The sequence below is a fragment of the Cyclopterus lumpus genome, chromosome 5, assembly GCF_009769545.1.
Source record: "Cyclopterus lumpus isolate fCycLum1 chromosome 5, fCycLum1.pri, whole genome shotgun sequence".
Taxonomy (NCBI): domain Eukaryota; kingdom Metazoa; phylum Chordata; class Actinopteri; order Perciformes; family Cyclopteridae; genus Cyclopterus; species Cyclopterus lumpus.
Window position 1 is genome coordinate 25,539,071 of NC_046970.1, and position 20,782 is coordinate 25,559,852.

At 45.4% G+C, this 20,782-nt stretch overlaps 5 protein-coding genes across 8 annotated transcripts; 2 read left to right on the forward strand and 3 right to left on the reverse strand.

The window, feature by feature from the left end:
- Window positions 1-1,998: 1,998 nt before the first annotated feature.
- LOC117730419 (nuclear factor 7, ovary-like) lies at window positions 1,999-3,387 on the reverse strand. The gene has a single exon (XM_034532127.1). The coding sequence runs from the start codon at window positions 3,379-3,381 to the stop codon at window positions 1,999-2,001; it is 1,383 nt and encodes a 460-aa protein (XP_034388018.1). The 5' UTR covers window positions 3,382-3,387.
- A 2,734-nt stretch (window positions 3,388-6,121) lies between these two features.
- On the forward strand, window positions 6,122-8,268 carry zgc:109913 (regulator of G-protein signaling 9-binding protein). Its single transcript, XM_034533282.1, has 4 exons — window positions 6,122-6,335; window positions 6,428-6,625; window positions 7,648-7,790; window positions 8,095-8,268. The coding sequence occupies exons 1-4, from the start codon at window positions 6,134-6,136 to the stop codon at window positions 8,266-8,268; spliced, it is 717 nt and encodes a 238-aa protein (XP_034389173.1). The 5' UTR covers window positions 6,122-6,133.
- Window positions 8,269-9,622: 1,354 nt separating this feature from the next.
- Window positions 9,623-12,388, reverse strand: ube2c (ubiquitin-conjugating enzyme E2C). 3 transcript variants are annotated; one of them, XM_034532162.1, is made up of 7 exons: window positions 12,293-12,388; window positions 11,836-11,974; window positions 11,337-11,364; window positions 11,130-11,216; window positions 10,768-10,972; window positions 10,575-10,634; window positions 9,623-9,788 (listed from the first exon to the last, which is right to left on the reverse strand). In XM_034532162.1, exons 2-7 carry the CDS (start codon window positions 11,940-11,942, stop codon window positions 9,751-9,753), a joined length of 525 nt encoding a protein of 174 aa, XP_034388053.1. In that variant the 5' UTR covers window positions 11,943-11,974; window positions 12,293-12,388; the 3' UTR covers window positions 9,623-9,750. The 3 variants fall into 3 exon arrangements, with proteins under 3 accessions (XP_034388053.1, XP_034388052.1, XP_034388054.1); XM_034532161.1 differs by having other exon boundaries at window positions 12,178-12,354; XM_034532163.1 differs by having other exon boundaries at window positions 11,836-11,977; window positions 12,293-12,322.
- polr2j (polymerase (RNA) II (DNA directed) polypeptide J) lies at window positions 12,165-15,803 on the forward strand. Its single transcript, XM_034532166.1, has 4 exons — window positions 12,165-12,266; window positions 13,536-13,788; window positions 14,363-14,471; window positions 15,621-15,803. The coding sequence occupies exons 2-4, from the start codon at window positions 13,646-13,648 to the stop codon at window positions 15,720-15,722; spliced, it is 354 nt and encodes a 117-aa protein (XP_034388057.1). The 5' UTR covers window positions 12,165-12,266; window positions 13,536-13,645; the 3' UTR covers window positions 15,723-15,803.
- Window positions 15,802-20,508, reverse strand: LOC117730427 (deoxynucleotidyltransferase terminal-interacting protein 1). Of its 2 annotated transcripts, none has more exons than XM_034532138.1 (13): window positions 20,144-20,508; window positions 19,729-19,796; window positions 18,233-18,329; window positions 18,019-18,117; window positions 17,752-17,811; window positions 17,613-17,672; window positions 17,174-17,232; window positions 17,029-17,071; window positions 16,592-16,650; window positions 16,411-16,471; window positions 16,266-16,337; window positions 16,108-16,163; window positions 15,802-16,013 (listed from the first exon to the last, which is right to left on the reverse strand). In XM_034532138.1, the coding sequence occupies exons 1-13, from the start codon at window positions 20,216-20,218 to the stop codon at window positions 15,905-15,907; spliced, it is 918 nt and encodes a 305-aa protein (XP_034388029.1). In that variant the 5' UTR covers window positions 20,219-20,508; the 3' UTR covers window positions 15,802-15,904. The 2 variants fall into 2 exon arrangements, with proteins under 2 accessions (XP_034388029.1, XP_034388027.1); XM_034532136.1 differs by having other exon boundaries at window positions 19,729-19,799; window positions 20,144-20,507.
- Window positions 20,509-20,782: the final 274 nt, after the last annotated feature.

The following is a 20,782-nucleotide window of genomic DNA, read 5'->3' on the forward strand; positions in this document are numbered from 1 at the left end:
ACAATCTGTACACATACAACATCCCTGACCTTTAACCTCACATCGGATCACGAAAAACTCCCAAAGAACCAGGTGGACTGAGCTCGCTGCAGCAGGTAGATGGTGGCGTCATCCACTCCCACACGAGGCTGGTAAGCAAACTGCAGAGGGTAGAATGAGGATTTCACCTGAGGTCAAAGGTGGGCCAAGACCAGCCTCTCCAGCACCTTCATCACATGGCATGTGAGGCCAACTGGTCTGAAGTCCTTGAGGTCAGGTGAAGTTGACTTCTTTGGAACAGGGACCAGGCACAATGTGTTATCCACAGCACCGGGACCTCCTCCTGTCTCAGGCTCAGGTTGTAGAGGTGCTGCAGGATCAGTTGGGTGTCATCAGCATAGCTATACTAGGAGAAGCCATGCGAGAGAATGACAGAGCCGAGAGAGTTAGTGTCCAGAGAGAAGAGAAGGGGATCCATGACTGAGCCCTGAGGGACCCCAGTAGTGAGAGGACAAGGCTCAGACACAGATCCTCTCCAGGTTACCCGGTAAGTGCGGTCGGTGAGGTAGGATGAGAAGAGGGAGAGCGCAGAGCCTGAGATACCCAGGTCCTGGAGGGAGGACATGAGGATCTGGTGGTTCACTGTGTCAAAGGCAGCAGAAAGGTCTAGAAGGATGAGGACAGAGGAGAGAGGATGCTCTAGTGTGAAGGATAAGGACAGAGGAGAGAGGAGGCTCTAGTGTAAAGGATAAGGACAGAGGTGAGAGGTCTTGCTTTATGCTTCATGCTTCAGGCTTCAGGCTTTAGGCTTTAGGCTTCAGGCTTCAGGCTTCAGGCTTCAGGCTTCAGGCTTTAGGCTTCATGCTTTAGGCTTTAGGCTTTAGGCTTCATGCTTCATGCTTCAGGCTTCAGGCTTTAGGCTTCATGCTTCAGGCTTCAGGCTTTAGGCTTTAGGCTTTAGGCTTCATGCTTCATGCTTCAGGCTTCAGGCTTTAGGCTTCATGCTTCAGGCTTCAGGCTTTAGGCTTTAGGCTTCATGCTTCATGCTTTAGGCTTCAGGCTTCAGGCTTTAGGCTTCAGGCTTCAGGCTTTAGGCTTCATGCTTCAGGCTTCAGGCTTCAGGCTTTAGGCTTCATGCTTCAGGCTTCAGGCTTTAGGCTTTAGGCTTCATGCTTCATGCTTTAGGCTTCATGCTTCATGCTTTAGGCTTCATGCTTCAGGCTTCAGGCTTTAGGCTTTAGGCTTCATGCTTCATGCTTTAGGCTTCATGCTTCATGCTTTAGGCTTCATGCTTCATGCTTTAGGCTTCATGCTTCAGGCTTCAGGCTTTAGGCTTTAGGCTTCATGCTTCAGGCTTTAGGCTTCATGCTTCATGCTTTAGGCTTCATGCTTCATGCTTTAGGCTTCATGCTTCAGGCTTCAGGCTTTAGGCTTCATGCTTCAGGCTTTAGGCTTTAGGCTTTAGGCTTCATGCTTCAGGCTTCAGGCTTTAGGCTTCATGCTTCAGGTTTTAGGCTTTAGGCTTCATGCTTCAGGCTTTAGGCTTTAGGCTTTAGGCTTCATGCTTCAGGCTTTAGGCTTCATGATTCATGCTTCAGGCTTCAGGCTTCAGGCTCTAGGCTTCATGCGGAGTGTCGCTGAATGCTTTTCATGCTGGAACACTGATAGTGAGAACCGGTTTGCTCATTTACAGTGCCTCTGCTGGATCAAAACAGTAGAGCGACTGAGTCATCCAGATATTTTCTGATGTCATTCAAACATGACAAAACTTTACTGGCAGTAGTTCCACCGGCAAGACTGGGTACAATATACTCTCCTGTATCCTATAATTACACTAACTTATTGTAATCAAAATGTACAGGTATTTGTAAATTACTGTGAAAAGAGAAATAAAAACCAGAATGAAACCTAGATAAACATGTCTTTGTATTAATAAAACAGCAGGAGGACAGGTGCAGCTCAACAGGTTAAATTCATTGAAAAACCATATATATCATAATATTATCATCCTCATTATCTCTAACTGCTCTGTTCCACTGTCACACTGACCTTCATTGGTAATATATTCACTTTATCTTTAGTGTCAAAGAATGGGAACATCCTCTCAGTGAAAGAGTGTGTGAAGGTGTGAATGTGTGTGTTAGTTTCAGGATCAGAGAACGACAGCGTTCCTCCGGTCCAGTCCAGAGTCACTCTGATCCTCTGAGGCTTCTTCTGCACGACGAGATCAGTGACTGGACCTGATGGTGACCGCGATGAGTATTCACCTTCATACAACCCTATTGTCCATAAACCAGACTGTATGAGTTCCTCCCTCTGGACGGACTCTGCTAACACACCCAGAAACCAGCCGGTATCGTCTCCTACCTCGACATCCCAGCTGTGAGTCCCAGAGCCCTCAGAGCTCAGAACAGACCAGAATCCATCAAACCTCTCTGGATTATCAGGAAGCTTCTGTCTCTGTCCACATGTCACACTGGTCAGGTCTTCAGACAGGAGGAGTCCTGGATGAGCAGTGTTTGGGTCCAGAACCACAGGAGCGTAGGAGACCAGGTCCTTTATCTTGCTCCAGATGTTGAAGGTCAGGTTGCCCAGGTGTTTGGCCTCGTCTATCAGAGCTCCTGAGAGCAGCTGTGGATCCTCCAGCAGGGGGCGCTGCTGGACTCTTTCCACTGCAGCCTTGTAGTTGTTGAGGAACGAGACGTCTTCAGCTCTCAGCTCGTCCTCTGTGGCTCTGACTGTGTCTGAAAGAGCTGCTATCCCTCTGCTCAGAGCCTCCATCTTCTCCTTCATCACCCCACTCTTCTGCTCCTCTTCCTCCCTCAGAGCAGATATCCTGGCCTCCTCTTCCTCCTCTAGAAACTGGTGGAGCTTCTTAAACTGATCCTGAATCTGTCTCTCTGCTCGTCGGACCTGGACCTTCATGTGTTCTGCTGTTTGATCACAGTTTCCTTTGACTTGTTCTAAAACCTTTAACTTCTCCTTTAAGGGCTCCAGAGCTTCCTGAAGTTTCTTCTTGAGTTGTGGAGCAGCTTCATCGATGGGTCTGATTCTGTGGTCGGTGTGTTTCTCTGAATCTCTGCAGACGACACACACCGGCTGCTGATGGTCCAGACAGAAGAGTTTGAGTTTCTCAGAGTGCAGACTGCAGAGAGTCTCTGGAGCTCTCTGGTCTTTCTCGTCTAAGAAGGACTCACACAGGTTCTTTAGCACCAGGTTACTAGGTGGATCTGACTTTGAAGATCTTCTCTTACAAACTGGACACTCCTGAGTTGGTTTCTCTCTCCACCATCTCTTCAGACAGTCTTTACAGAAGCTGTGGCTACAGGACAGGACAACGGGATCTCTAAAGACTTCCTGACAGACCGGACAGCAGAGATCCTCCTTCAATCTGGAAGCCATGTTGTCTCTGAGCGAAGCTGAAAACACATGAGTACATGAATTCAATTCAATTCAATTCAGTTTATTTTGTATAGCCCAATATCACAAATTACAAATTTGCCTCAGAGGGCTTTACAATCTGTACACATACGACTTCCCTGACCTTTGACCTCACATCGGATCAGGAAAAACTCCCCAAAAATAACCTTTGACAGGGAAAAAAGGGAAGAAACCTTCAGGAGAGCAACAGAGGAGGATCCCTCTCCCCGGATGGACAGAAGAATAGATGTCATGTGACCAGATGAACAGCATTTACAAAGTTACATAAACACATTACATGAATATGACAATGTATGAATGGAACTCCAATCAATGAAACAGAAGGAGGTAGAGAGGAGGGGGCGGCGCATCAGCAGGGCCAATGCGGGAGGCCGGCTCACCAGCATCAGACACCTCCAGGTCCAATGGACCCAATGAGACGTGAAGTCACAACGACTCCGGGGAGGAAGCAGAGTTAATAAGGTGCAATGGAGAGATGTAAATTCATCCATAAGGAGCGAGAGAAGAGGAGAGAGGTGCTCAGTGTATCCTAAAACATCCCCCAGCAGCCTATAAGCCTATAGCAGCATATCAAGGGGCTCGACCAGGGCAAACCTGATTCAGCCCTAACTATAAGCACTATTAAAGAGGAAAGTCTTAAGTCTATTCTTGAATGAGGTGACTGTGTCTGCCTCCCGGACTGAAAGTGGAAGCTGGTTCCATAAAAGAGGAGCTTGATAACTGAAGGCTCTGGCTCCCATCCTACTTTGTAGGACTCTAGGAACCACAAGTAGCCCCGCATTTAGTGAGCAGCTCTCTAGTGGGGCAATATGGTACTACAAGCTCCTTAAGATATGATGGTGCATCACCAATCAAGGCTTTGTAGGTGAGGAGAAGAATTTTAAATGTGATTCTTGATTTTACAGGGAGCCAGTGCAGAGCAGCTAATACAGGAGTCATGTGATCTCTTTTCTTAGTTTTTGTGAGTACACGAGCTGCAGCATTCTGGATCAACTGGAGGGACTTAAGAGACTTATTAGAGCAGCCTGATAATAAGGAGTTGCAGTAATCTAGTCTGGAAGTAACAAACGTGTGAACCAGCTTTTCTGCATCTTTTTGAGACAAGATGTGCCTGATTTTCCAGGAGACAGAAGGCACGTTTTAAGACACTTACACATCGGCTTCACTCGGCAGAATCGGAAAAAGGAAGTGGAGGAGTTTAGTAAAGCCTGCCTCTTGCTTGATTAGATTGGCTACCTGGGGAAAGTGTGAACTTCATGTGCTCTGCCTCTTCAGGCAAATAATCAATCAGTTTGTCTTTCAAATTCACCTGGGAACACCTGTGAAGAGCATGAATCTGAAGATTAAATAGTTTTTCAGAAACAACCATGAATGCTAACAAACATCTTTAAAGTGACGACAGCAGCATTGAAGGGATGGAAAAGACTAGAACAACAGCACCTGGGTCCATCTGCCTATAAATAACCCTGACGTGACCCAGTCTACCTGGACAGGTGAATCCCTGACGCAGAGGTTTGCCTGCAAGACAGAGCTGGGGGTAAAATAAAGAGGCTCCTGGGAGTACCTCAGCTGGCGTTAATTAAAACGCACTGACTCCCCTGAGAGGAGAAGAAGAATGTTTATAGAAACCTGCCTGACATCGCACAGTCCTGCAATACAGAAGGAGGAGAAGGTTGATGAGTCGGGATCAGCAGCAGGTAGGACACCCACCTTCAAAACGTCCTCTTGAATCCTGAACTCTCTTATGTCTCGATGACAACCTTTTAAACATTATAAATCTGTAAATTACTAATATATTGTTTATATCGCAGATTTAAATCATTGCTGTCCTCTTCCTCTACTAGGTCATCTTTACCACACTATGTCTTGATAAGTTTCTGATTATAACAAGTTTAAAAGCTGTTAATAAGTTGTTACTTGTTTTATTAGTGAATAATACATCAGATTTACTGAGGCTTTATCAGTAAAGAGGCATTTATTAGGAGTAACTTGTGGGTTGCCAGATTATAGAAATCCTACTCCACCTTTGATTTACTAATCGAACCTCTTAAGGTTTACATTTATATTTGTTACAGTTTAAAAAGAGCAGCTTAACACCCAGTTGCAGCTTGAAGCTCTGAAGACGGATGTTTCACAGATGCTTTGTGGACACACATTATGGATTTTCAATATGAATGGCACCAGGATCAATAGAAACTAATACATATCATACATTTTTGAAAAAACTCAACGTGATGTCAGAGAGAAGCTATAGACAGAAAAGTCTACAATATGCATTTGAAGCCTACATCATGGTGTCAAACTGATTTAGGTTAAAGATAAAGTTAGAAGTCAAGTATAATAAAGTGATCCCGTACAAAGGGTCTGTTAAATACCTGAATCTCACATAACATAGACCAATAATTACTGTTTTACTGAGATATCTTCTTTACAGGAAAATACATTTCATGATTTCAATGTATTTTCTTTTAATATGATGTTCAAAATTTCAGCTCCGATGACACTGACCTCCCATGTTTAAAGCTGCCCTCTACAGGCCAACCGCCGTAACTACGCAAACAGTGACATTGACATTAAACGTTCTCAGGTAGTTTTTAATCAGTGTTTTTAATAAATCAACCCATCTTGGATTAAAATCAATAATAAATACCCTCAGACAACGATAACAGATCTGTACACCTGTCCTGCTCCCCGGCGGGAAGGCGATGACATCATGAGCCGTTGGCGTCGTTCGGTTGACGAGTTGGCGGTGCGGCGGCGGCAGCAGGGCGAGTGTGAGCGCGCTCAGGAGGCGCTCGCTCGGGTCACTTCCTGTTTCCAGCAGCTGGCGGCGTCACTCGGTAGCTCAGCGGACGGCAGCTTCCTGCGAGACGAGATGGACGAGACGAGAGCCCTCGCATACCGTATCTGCAGCGGTAGGAAAGAAACGATCCAAACGAAACACCCGTTCGTACACCTGTCTGCCCGTCTGTCTCTCACCTGTGACTGTCTGTCTGTGTACCTGCAGGTCTGTCCCAGCGTCTGATGCATCTCCTGTCAGACTGTGACCCCTCAGGTGTGGAGGACAGACAGGCATCAGAGCGTCTGTGGGTTCTCTTCCTGTCGGCGATAGAGAACTTCCTGTTTGACCTCCGTAAGGCCTGCAATCTGATTGGACAGTTTCCTCTGACCCAGCGCAACAGCAGGCGCTCGTTAGTCAATACAGGTCAGCTGATGTCCTTCATTTCCTGTGGAAGCTTTGTGATTGGCTGAGCTGTGTGTTACCTATGCTTCCTACCTTTTCCACTGGTATTCCTTCCTTATTTCCTAACCTTCCTTCCTTACCTCCTTTCTTTCCTTCCTTCCCACCGAATTGCTGAGTGTTTGACAACCCCTTAAGCATTCTTTAAGGACCTACAGAACCGTCTCTGGGATACCACTTGTTCAAACTACCACAGAAACTCCTTAAAAGTATCTGGTACATTTTCAAAAGATCCTCAAACCGTAGAAGGATAGAAACACATTTAGGACTCTTCCAACCTCCTCATAGACCACCAGAACTCAATGGTCCCAAAGCCTTCTTAAAATGACCTAAAAGCTCGTAAAGAAAAACTGGAACTCCTTCACTGTGTCCTATATTCAGGAACCCCTACAATCTCCATGAGAAGTACTGGAATTTCCTCAAGCTCTAGATATCTACATTGTACAAATGACCCCCAGAACCTCTCGAAAGGTACATTTTTTCTGAAATCCTCAAAAGGATTGAACCTACCCTTGGATCGAGGCAACTTTCTAAAGGATATCTAAATACCTCTCAAGCCTTGTAGACCACCTCAAGAATGGCAGTAATGAGTACAGCAAATCCTTTAAGGACCACCCCTACAATCTTATTGAGGACCACTGACACTTCTTAAACCTCCTCAAGGTAACTGGAATATTCTCAAGGATACCTTTCCCTCAATCAGTCCATGTACCTCCTTCTGGACCGTTTTTCACTCTTCAAGGTCTCAAAGAGCCTCCTCAGTGATACATCCTTGAAAGGTTACTGTTACCGCCACAATAAATCCTCCAACATTTGAAGGTTTATCCTCTTTAAGGATTGTAACGTCCACAAAGACCAACAACCTCCTTTAAAACCACTGGAACCTATTTCAAGGATCCCTGGAAAAAAAGGATAATGGATCAGTACAGTCCGATCTGATACTATGTATTCCACTAACGTTGAACCTCTCACCTGCCTCTCTCCAGGATGTATGGATGGCGTGGTGGGCGTGGCAGCTCAAGTGGCTTCCATCCAGGTGCCATGGCTCACCTTGGAGGAGCAGCCAAGCCCAGATCTGAGCAATCACATTGCAGCATTGGAGGCAATGCTGAGTGAGATGCAGCTGAGGGTGAGACGGATGCAGAGAGAAGAACATCTGTTTAGAACAGATTGAACATCAAAAGATTTCACCTGCAGACCGGGCAAAGGTCTGAAGGTAGAACCGATTCAAGTACCTGTCTTGTATCTGCACCACCTGTACCTGGTGGAGTGTCTTGTTTTCTGGAGTAGTGCCTGTATCTTGGTGGAGTGTTTTAACCCATAGGAGTGTCTTGTACCCTGGAGGAGTGTCTTGTACCGGGTGGAGAGGCTTGTACCTTGAGTGGTTTTGCCTTGAGTCGTGTCTTGTTTCAACTTTACGTTGTGTTCTGCAGGTTCCTGTTGCATTCTGGTCGGTGGAGGCGACCCAGCCAGCATGGGCCGAAGCTTGCGTTGAACTGGAACAACCGGATTATACCCTGGAGGACCTGATGGAGGTTGAAGTCGTCTCTAACAACAAAATGCCCTGCTGCCAGCCTCCGTGCTGTGGATTGGGCTGCGTCAGGTAGAGGGGGGAGGAGGCCAAGTCACATCTGACATCGCCTGGATTAAACATACCTGACAACATTACAGGATACTCATAATTATGCATGAACCATTCATGTTACACAAATAAACTTAATTGTTCATAATTTGACTACGACCACTGCTTCGAGATGTTAAGAATCCATAAGAGAAATCTAAATAATTTGAGTTAAAAGTAACAAATATGAGAATAAAGATCAACCCGGAGGCGGGGGCAGGGAAAAACTGGACATGAATATGATCAGAAAGTCTTTGAGTTTGTGGACCGTTTGTGAAAACTGACGGGAACCAAGACGACCCGATCCTCTTCTACAAGGATTAATGGCCCTGCATCTCCAGACAGGAGTCACTCGATCAGGTCCGGGAGAACCGTCCGGAAGCAGCTGCAGTGGAGCGGCTTAACAAGGAAATTGTAGTTCTTGATATAATAATAATATTTAATTTACATAGCGCTTTTCAAAACACAGACGCATTTATACGTCTAATACGATGATATGTATATCTGTGTTTATGCATGACGCAATATGTACATCATATGTTTCAGTGTCCTGGCTTTGAACAAATATCCCTCTGGGACAAGTAAATTGACATCTATAGTTTTGAGTTCAGATTTTGCTTCTGACTTTACTGTAACGGGAATGTCTATTAACGTAATGCTGTACCTTTAAGTGCAATGGGGAACTATGCTTCATACTCATGTATGAACAATACTTATGAGGGAATTAGAAATAAAGGCCTGTCTTTATCAGCCTGTTTTTATTTCAACGAAATAGTTAGTCAATTGATAAATTAGTAATGTGAGAAAGTCTTAATAAATGCTGATTAATTGTCCACTTTATTCTTAAAACCCCTTTCAATATACAATTTTAGCCTTAAAATGTTATTTTCCTCCAGTCTTAAAAATAAAATCTGACTAAAAACACCAGTTAGTTGATCATGTTGGTGTGTTTAGCCATAAATGAATTTAAAAATTGACATCAAAATATTTCATAGTTGGATTCCAAAGAATAAACGTAAAGCTCGTTCTCACAAATCAGCTTCAATATTTTCTAAATTATTAAAAGATCAGATATTACACTTCCGTCCAGAAGCTGACTGACATTTAGGAAAAGTTCAGACGAAGCTATAAAACTAAATTAGCTATAAAGCTAATATTTGTGGAGAAACAGCAGCTGGTGAACAAACATTAAAACAGATCAATTTAATTGGAGGTTCGGTCTGAGAAGCAACAGCTGGACGGACTTATTAAAAATAAATTACATTTATTTAATAATGATCTTATACTTACGATACATTTCATTTCTACAGTTTAACGTATAAATAAAGCGTCAGTGCACGTGTGTTGAATTAAGAACTTTATTGATACAGCAAGGTGGACAAACATAAAAATATTTTACAAACACAGAAGGCAAATGGACAGAACAAGAAGAAGAAGAAGAAGAAGAAGACTAAAACGTGGAGCTGCTTCAATTCTTGAAGGTCGAATGTAGATGATTTTTAAAGGCTGAAAGAGAAAGAACAGCGATTAGGAATATAACTCCCATCAGCCCCTGCTCCCCATCTGATGTACAGTGAAGCAGCTGCTGCCTTCTGGAGACGTTGCTAGAAAGCGACGAGGAAGGGCGCTCATTGGAGGGTAAAACATTGCGCAATACTCTTTCCAGCAGCAGGTAGGTCAAGGTGGTTGTCCGACCTGCTGCTGATCCCCAACGTAGGTTTATTGAACTGTATTCATAATGTCATGGACCAGGAAGTTGTAAAGACATGACAGTGAACGCAACAGCCTTCTGACGCGATGTCAGCGAACGCAACAGCCTTCTGACGTGATGTCAGCGAACGCAACAGCCTTCTGACGCGATGTGAGTGAACGCAACGGCCTTCTGACGTGATGTCAGCGAACGCAACAGCCTTCTGACGCGATGTGAGTGAACGCAACGGCCTTCTGACGTGATGTCAGCGAACGCAACCGCCTTCTGACACGATGTCAGCGAACGCAACCGCCTTCTGACGCGATGTCAGCGAACGCAACAGCCTTCTGACGCGATGTCAGCGAACGCAACCGCCTTCTGACGTGATGTCAGCGAACGCAACGGCCTTCTGACGCGATGTCAGTGAACGCAACGGCCTTCTGACGCGATGCCAGCGAACGCAACAGCCTTCTGACGTGATGTCAGCGAACGCAACAGCCTTCTGACGCGATGTCAGCGAACGCAACAGCCTTCTGACGTGATGCCAGCGAACGCAACAGCCTTCTGACGTGATGCCAGCGAACGCAACAGCAGCCTCTTACCTTCTTGGTCGTCCCAGAGTTCAGCGGCGGTTGTGTTCAACGGACTCTCGTTGTTCGGTTCTGAAACAAACATCAACTTTTCGTTTACAAAAAAGGGCATCAACATTTTGACACGGCTTCACAGTAACTCTCCCCATGAGCTACATAACGACGTTTAAATATCGCGGTCAATACCAGGGCGAGACCACGTTACCTCCCAACAGGCTCTGGATGGACAGCAGGATGGAGCGAACGTCGTAGAGCGCTGACCACTTGTCCTTCAGGATGTCGAGGCAGATGAAACCTTGTCCGTCCACGTTGGGATGAAAACAGGACGTGACGAACTTCACACGCGGCGCCTGATACGGGTAACCGGCAGGAAACTCCAGAGACAACCGGTACCGGAGACCCTCGTACACCTGAAACACGAACAGTAAACTTGTATTATTATTTTCTAAGCGTCACCTCTCACAAGGCTTCATGTTTCCCCATGAGGTCATCGGACTGGGAGTGTTTACGGTGCAGCTCTGACACCACATGATTATCAGCCAATCGCGGCTCTCCGTGCGTACATACCGTCCCATTAGCGCCGTCGATGGTCCCGATCCATTTGAAGAGATTGTCCGATTCTGGAAACGCCGAGATCCCCTTATCGCCCGACATCTGCACCGACAACACAGAGAGAGGTCACGTGATGTCATCACCTCATCATCGGAGCGAATGACTAGCCACGTGACGTCACACGTATATTTATAAAGCATACGTCTTAGGATATAAACTCACCATCAGAGTCATGAGTTCCTGCTGCAGCCTGCAGACACACAGGGACAACTTCACCGTTATGGTGTTGCATTGACCCACATCTTTATATATCAATTTAAATGTATTGACTTCGTCTCAGCATGAACAGAATACATGAAACACATCAGTAATTATTACTGTTAATTAATTATCAATAAGTGAATATATAACATTAGTAAATTACAGGCTTTAGAGCTATAAAAACATTGTTCATTAGTGTCTCCCACTGAAGTAATTCAAGATAATCCTTTATTAGTCCCGCAGTGGGGAAATGTGCAGGATTTCCAGCAACATAGGAATAATGCAAACAAGAGACATAGTAACAAAATAAACAAGTTCCAAAATATATTATAAATAATAATATATATATTTTTTAACAGTAAATGATCTCCAATAACTGAACTATGGCATACAGACAGTGAGCTTGTGGCTCCGTACAGCGTCCCTGGAGAGCACCGGTCGCTGGGCTCGCGTCTCTCACCGTTTGGACACCGAGCTTCTGGCCGCGCTGCCGCCGCTCTCGCTGCCCTTCAGCGCGGCCGTGGACGAGGCTGCGGCCGCTGCGGGGTCCATGTTCTGGGAGGCCATGGGTGCGACGACAACAAATGGTGCGTTCAATTCTGCTGGGACAAACGAGAAAAAGAGGGCAGGTCAAGACCGACGGACCGGGACCACAGCGGGACAAAGACACTGATGCACCGGCATTCACAACGAGCTGGAGGGGGGGGGGGGGGGACTATCCCTTTAAATCGTCGCGAGCCAACAGCAGCTGTCGTCACGTGTGAGGCATTCGCCACCGGAAGTTGTAGCCGCGGAGGATTACCTTGACGGTTGGCGTTTATTTTAAAGCGGAAAGGAGACGCGCCGCCGCCGGGTCTGGACAGCCACACGCGCACCACACGTATACACCAGGTGAGCGCTCTACCTGCGGGACTCACCGTGTCGGGGCGTCGGGGTGTTCGCGGCTCGAGCTGCTGATTCAAACTGAGTTCGCTCCCGCCCCCCCTTGTTTAAACCGGCGCTTCCTCGCACGCGGAGCCAATCGGCGCCCGGCGTTCAAAAACAAACTGCCCGCGGCTAGCCAATGAGAAGAGGGTGCGCGGAGGGAGCAGCGATGTGATTGGACAAGAGGAACTTCCCCGGAACTGCGTTTCACGAACGCGTCACGGAGTCAAAAACTAACTTTTTGTGTTTGATTTATATACTTATTTATGTATTTGCTTATTTATTTTGGGGGCATGTAGAATATATATATATACAAACAGCAACAATAACACTGATAATAACAATGGTAATAATAATGATATAACAATAAAATGTATTAAATGCAACCAACGGCAGTTTGTAGTCCCATTGTGTTACATAAGAGAAGCACTATATTATATGTGGGATGGATTTCATGCTCTTCATGCTCAGTATTTAGTGTCTATTAGGCACCGGTGTTAGTAGCACTAGTTATAAACATCTATATTGTTCTCTTCTGTATTTAATTATTGATTTTTTTTAACTTTATTTATTTACCTTACTCTTATTGCTACCCTGTTCTCTTTTGCAACATTGTCAGTATTATTCAATGTATACTTAATAATTGTTATTATATTGTTCATACATGTTTATATATTTTTTTTAATTGTTTTTTGCTATTTTGAAGCTATGGGACAACAATTTCTTTCGAGATTAATAAAGTTCTATTTTTATCTTAACTTATTTTATTTCTGTGTCTCACAGACTGAGGAAAGAAGCTGCTCTGTTTTTTATGGCCACGTGCATTACGCATACAAGGAATTTGACTTTGTGAAAGGTGCATAACAACTAAGAAAAGCAGGTTGGATAGTATGTGCTGGGTATTGTTTCTATAGATTATTTGGACTCTTATAATGTGAGTATAATATATATATAATATGATCATATTATTATAATATATATATTGTATAATTTATATATATAATGATAATATTAATATTATTTGGACTCTTATGATATGAGAGTATAATATATGTAATATGATTATATTTATATTATTTGGACTCTTATAATGTGAGAGTATAATATATATAATAGGATCATAATGTTATTATTTGGACTCTTATAAGATATATATAATATTAATATTAATTTGACTCTTATAAAGCTATGTTTAAAAGTATAATATATATAATATTGCTGGTGTGTTTTGAGCAGCAGGGGGCGGTAACCGCAAGAAGCTGAAGAAGAAGCCGGAAGTCGTCTTGTTTTGAAGGAACCGCGTTTCCGGCCGCCTCCGTTCCGCGCCCGCCGCTCAGCTCAGGACCATGAACGCGCCTCCTGCCTTCGAGTCGTTCCTCCTGTTCGAAGGAGAGAAGAAGATCAGCATCAGCAAGGACACCAAGGTGCCCAACGCGTGCCTGTTCACGCTGAACAAGGAGGACCACACGCTGGGGAACATCATCAGAGCGTAAGAGGCCACGCGGTCAAACACTAACTCATTACGTCACGGGATCGATACACCGGGAGGAGGAGGAGCAGAGTATCGGCAGGGGCCGCCGCTGGATATTTATTAGTTTTTATTGGTGTATTTGTCCTCTATTTTATACAGTAAACTTCTGATGCAGGCGACAGGCTCTTATTGTGAAAGGATCAGATCGTCGGGACCGGTGTTGACTCAAAAGGATCAATTAGGCAGATTTATTCAAAACTACATTATGTACATTTTGACTTTTTACAAAAATACAGTTTATGATCGATTACATTATGTAGCCGAGGGCTATGCTGCGCCTCTATTTTATAATAGTAACACAATATTCTGCACAAGAAGGCAACAACACCCACTCAGCACAATGGCCCTCTTTGTCTCTTTCCGTTTTGTCCTTCACAATAAAAGCCCCAGACACATACACTGGAACACTGCTTCCTCGGGAGCTGTTAAAGTAACTAAATATGGTAGCTTACACGTTATATTACAACGCTGTGTTTCCAAGTGTTTCACAACCGTCTTATGAGGTAATAACGTCCGACCATGTTTGTGTCAGTCAGCTGTTAAAGGATCCGCAGGTTCTGTTCGCTGGCTATAAAGTTCCTCATCCTCTGGAACACAAGATCGTCATCAGAGTGCAGACCACACCTGACTACAGTCCACAGGTAAACACGCACACACCTGACTAGTCCATAGGTAAACACACACACACCTGACTACAGTCCACAGGTAAACACGCACACACCTGACTAGTCCATAGGTAAACACACACACACCTGACTACAGTCCACAGGTAAACACATACACACACACACACACACACCTGACTAGTCCACAGGTAAACACATACACACACACCTGACTAGTCCATAGGTAAACACACACACACCTGACTAGTCCACAGGTAAACACACACCTGACTACAGTCCATAGGTAAACACACACACACACACACCTGACTACAGTCCACAGGTATACACACACACACACACCTGACTAGTCCACAGGTAAACACACACCTGACTACAGTCCACAGGTAAACACACACACACACACCGGACTACAGTCCACAGGTAAACACACACACACAGGACTACAGTCCACAGGTAAACACACACACACCGGACTACAGTCCACAGGTAAACACACACACACAGGACTACAGTCCACAGGTAAACACACACACACCTGACTACAGTCCACAGGTATACACACACACACACACCTGACTAGTCCACAGATAAACACACACCTGACTAGTCCACAGGTAAACACACACCTGACTACAGTCCACAGGTAAACACACACACACCGGACTACAGTCCACAGGTAAACACACACACACACACACCGGACTACAGTCCACAGGTAAACACACACACACAGGACTACAGTCCACAGGTAAACACACACACACACAGGACTACAGTCCACAGGTAAACACACACACACACAGGACTACAGTCCACAGGTAAACACACACACACACACCTGACTACAGTCCACAGGTAAACACACACACACACACACACCGGACTACAGTCCACAGGTAAACACACACACACACACAGGACTACAGTCCACAGGTAAACACACACACACAGGACTACAGTCCACAGGTAAACAAACACACACACCTGACTACAGTCCACAGGTAAATACACACACACCGGACTACAGTCCACAGGTAAACACACACACACCGGACTACAGTCCACAGGTAAATACACACACACAGGACTACAGTCCACAGGTAAACACACACCTGAGATGAGTCGTGGTCCAGCAGCTTATCCGTCTCTTTCTTTTGACAGGAAGCGTTTACGAACGCCATCACGGATCTCATCAGCGAGCTGTCTCTGCTGGAGGAACGCTTCAGAGTCTCCATCAAGGACAAACAGGAAGGGATCGAGTGAAGCCCCGCCCCTTGATGATGTCACTGCCCTGTTTGATGATTGGTTTATTTTTGTAAATAAAAGACGTGATGTCACAACATGCAGGGTTTGTCTTTTATTTCATTTTTTTTTTAAACGGCATTAACAAGAACAACATGATCACTGAGGGGGGGGGGGGGGGGGGCATTTGATGGGGGTCAGCTTCAGGGGTCGGCGTCTCTCTGAGCCTCCATGGCTCTCTGCATCTTCTCCACTATCCACAGAGGAACTGAGAACGGCTTCAACTCGTCCATCTTGACGTCTGCACAGTCCCTGAATACATACACACACGCAGCTGTTACCACGGTAACCACAGACACACACCTGTGGAGCTGGTACACAGATGAAAGAGCAACGTCAGACTCACTTGTACTCGTCGCTGCGAGACAGATCCTGAATGTCCTCCTCAATCAGCAGGTAGGCCTGAAAACAAAAACAAAACACACGTTTGCCGCGATGCGTTCAAGTGCCGCAGTCGTCCGTCAGAGAGTTCAGCGTCTTAATGTTTACGACTCGTCCTCTCACCATCTTCCCTCCCGTGGCTCTCATGTGGTGTCTCTCTGCCAGCCACTGCTTATCCTTGGCATCCGCTGCATACTGAAGCAAACGCAGTGTTTAAAAGTGTAGCAGGCAAAGGTCAAAGGTCGTGGCCGACTGTAAGACGGTTCACCTTAAACAGATCGGCGTGTTTGATGTAGATGCGTCCTCTGGTCCCGCCCATCCCCAGCGCCCTGCAGTGACATCACAACACACGATGACTTCCTGTTCAACAGACCGTGCGACCCGACGGACATGTTGGATGTCATGTTTACACGTCGTTGACATTACACAATGTTTACATGTTGACTCACTTGTTGGCTCTGGAGCCGAGAACGAATGTGCTGCTTTCATTCAGTCTGGATGGCTCCCACTATAACACACACACACACACACACACACACACACACACACACACACACACACACACACACACACACACACACACACACACACACACACACACACACACACACACACACACACACACACACACACACACACACACACACACACACACACACACACACACACACACACACACACACACACACACACACACGATTAGCCTGGTAATATCTGATAAGCTAACTGCTCGGTTACACACACATCTTTACAATGTGTGTGTGCTCGTCAGATTTAATACACCGATCCTTGTAAGAAAGAAGGCGGGACATTCAACTTCTGACCAATCGGGTGTCTTGATGACGAACATCGGAGGTTCTAATTGGGCCGTCTCCTCCTGACTCACCTTCGGTCCTTCTCTCTTGATCGGCTCCGACTTGAGCTTCACTCTGAGGACAGGACAGTCACACAGGTGTCAGGTGATCTACCTGGATACTGATGATGATGATGATGATGATGATGATGTCATTTGTCTGCTGTTAGATACTCACTGCGTGGAGAAGGTGTGAGGTCGATCGGAGGCCGCCACCGCACCTGGACGAGCCCTTCTCTGTCGACACAATGATCACGGCTAATCAATTAATGTTCTGATCCCAATATCTCTTTCCTGATATCTAGGTTTAATTATCTATCATAAGCTTCTTAAAGCTGGTATTAGGAAGTTAAACAGGTCTTAACAAGTGTATTTATTCAAGTTTCTCACAGAGAACTCAATTTTACAGGGTTACATTTGAACGTCTAACGATGACGTTAGAGTCTAACGTCATCGTTAGACGTTCCCTTCCGCCCAACACTCCTTTTTACTGAATGGAACTTGAACACATCGTACACGTCTCTGCACAGCTCTTCACGCAGACTGGTTTTGATCCTTTCAGTAACAACAAGTCACCTGAACGAGCCAAACACCTGTGAGGTCAGAGGTGACAGTACCTTCTTGGGGACGGGGCTTCCTCTCTGACTGTAGTCTTCATCAGCAGCGGGTCTGGACCTCTGACGGGCCACAAAGAACCAGATCAGAACCGGACCAGGTTAAAACACGTTCCGGCGGTTCTCATTGGTCCGTTCCTACCTTGATGGCGACCTCTGACCTTGCCCTATTCACCTCCGCCTCTGGAAACAGCTGTTTGGCCTGGGGATGAAATCAGAGAGAAACCACGGTGACCACACAGAGACACAACAGACCCCTGAGGTCAAAGGTCGTGAGGTCAGAACCCAGCGGCCGGTCGCATGACACCTGGTGTCTCTTCATGAACATTCAACGTGAAACAGGCGAGGACAAAGGGGGGTGTCACATGACCGGCAGGGCCACGGGTTAGAGGACAGGAAGTGATCTCACGTGTTCCAGAACGTTCCTACAGGCCTCTCTGATCAGCTGGTCGGTCTGAACGTCGTCACCGGCGTTCTCCTTCACGTTCTCCGCCGCTTTCTCAAAGAACTGGAATAAAAGCAACAACATGAGAACGTAAACCGACACATCTGTTCCCACACCTGTTGCTACAACTGTTTTGTGATATTGAGCAATACAAATGAATTGAACGGTGACCTCTGACCTTGTGGTACTTCCTGAACACAGCCATGATTTCCTCGTTGAAGCTGGGCTGAAGCACGGCCCTCAACAGGTCCATGGACACCTGAGGATCAGTGTAGCTACACACACACACACACACACACACACACACACACACAGTTAAACTAGTATGAACAGACACACACCAGTGTGTTCAGTTTCACTGTGGACTATCAAATAATCAATAACCTGTAAATCTATGTGTGATGGAGCCAGTTTAAAAAAAAGAAGATCTTTTATTGCTCTCCAGTCAGTGTAATAAAATGTGAGTTTATGTGGTTTAAATGGTCTGACAGGGTGAACACCACCAGTATAAACCAGTAGGACTCGGTCTAAACCACCAGTAGGACTGGGTATAAACCAGTAGGACTGGGTATAAACCAGTAGGACTGGGTCTAAACCAGTAGGACTCTGTATAAACCAGTAGGACTGGGTATAAACCAGTAGGACTGGGTATAAACCAGTAGGATTGGGTCTAAACCGGTAGGACTCTGTATAAACCAGTAGGACTGGGTCTAAACCAGTAGGACTCTGTATAAACCAGTAGGACTGGGTATAAACCAGTAGGACTGGGTATAAACCAGTAGGATTGGGTCTAAACCGGTAGGACTCTGTATAAACCAGTAGGACTGGGTCTAAACCAGTAGGACTCTGTATAAACCAGTAGGATTGGGTCTAAACCAGTAGGACTCTGTATAAACCAGTAGGACTGGGTCTAAACCAGTAGGACTCTGTATAAACCAGTAGGACTGGGTCTAAACCAGTAGGACTGGGTATAAACCAGTAGGATTGGGTCTAAACCGGTAGGACTCTGTATAAACCAGTAGGACTGGGTCTAAACCAGTAGGACTCTGTATAAACCAGTAGGACTGGGTCTAAACCAGTAGGACTGGGTATAAACCGGTAGGACTCTGTATAAACCAGTAGGACTGGGTATAAACCAGTAGGACTCTGTATAAACCAGTAGGACTGGGTCTAAACCAGTAGGACTCTGTATAAACCAGTAGGACTGGGTCTAAACCAGTAGGACTGGGTCTAAACCAGTAGGACTCTGTATAAACCAGTAGGACTGGGTATAAACCAGTAGGACTGGGTCTAAACCAGTAGGACTCTGTATAAACCAGTAGGACTGGGTCTAAACCAGTAGGACTCTGTATAAACCAGTAGGACTGGGTCTAAACCAGTAGGACTGGGTCTAAACCAGTAGGACTCTGTATAAACCAGTAGGACTCTGTATAAACCAGTAGGACTGGGTCTAAACCAGTAGGACTGGGTCTAAACCAGTAGGACTCTGTATAAACCAGTAGGACTGGGTCTAAACCAGTAGGACTCTGTATAAACCAGTAGGACTGGGTCTAAACCAGTAGGACTCTGTATAAACCAGTAGGACTGGGTCTAAACCAGTAGGACTGGGTCTAAACCAGTAGGACTCTGTATAAACCAGTAGGACTGGGTCTAAACCAGTAAACCAGTACTGACCTGACTGCCATGTGTGAGCGGCGTCCTCGTCTGTGTATCTGTCTGTGTTTGATCATCAAGTTCCACGGCTTCTGGAGAGAATAGATCAATTAATTAATCACATATAATATGTATTATTTAATTCACAAAGCAGATCATATTTTTTATAATATTAAAAAAATAATTAAAAACGGTAAAAACATGACGTCATCAAAGAGTTTATTAAACGTACACACAAAAAATAAATGTATTGTATAAAATAAAAGACATTTCATCATTTATTTGTTTATTTACAGATGGATCAACCATCGCGTGGATCCACAGCGTCATAATAATATTTACGTACGACGTCACGTGACATCATCTGACCAATAAAACAAAACGTCCCAGGCTCAGCTAGCATCGCGCTTTAGCCGCCGTTAGCTGTGGTCCGTACCGGGCTCTGCTCCGTCTGCTCCGGCCCGTCCGGAACCAGCCAGTCCCGGCCCCCCTCGCTGCGGTGGGCTCCCATTCCTAGAACCGGTCCTGAACCCGGTCCGGGGTAAAAAACGAGCCTGAATCCGCGAGGCCTCGAGCGAAGAGCGGAGCGGAAGTTACAAAGTCCCGTTTCCGGTTCTTTATCCGGTGGTTCTTCACCCGGTTCGTCACACCGGTTCTTTGTCGCGCGGACGGACACCGAGAGGCCGATTGGTGTTTAACCGATTAATCGATAAATCGATAATCAACACGGACTTGCTATTGCGTCACTGTGTTTCTTCCGCTTGTGCGAAGCTCACGGTGGTGTCGACCAGTTTCCGGTCCTTATTTCAAAATAAAAGCATCCGAAAAAGAATCCAAAGACACATTTTAATTAATATTATCATTATTATAACGAGTCATTATTATTCATATCAACATTTTTATTAAATCATTAATATTAGCATTATTATCATCATCATCAGGAGCGTGGCTAGCTAGATACTTAAAGCACTTAATATGTGGAAATATAAATCTGAATTTAGAAGTTTCTTTGAAATAATTAAGTATTTTACACGAAAGTGATCATAAAGTGAGTTCAATAAATATGTGGTGGAGT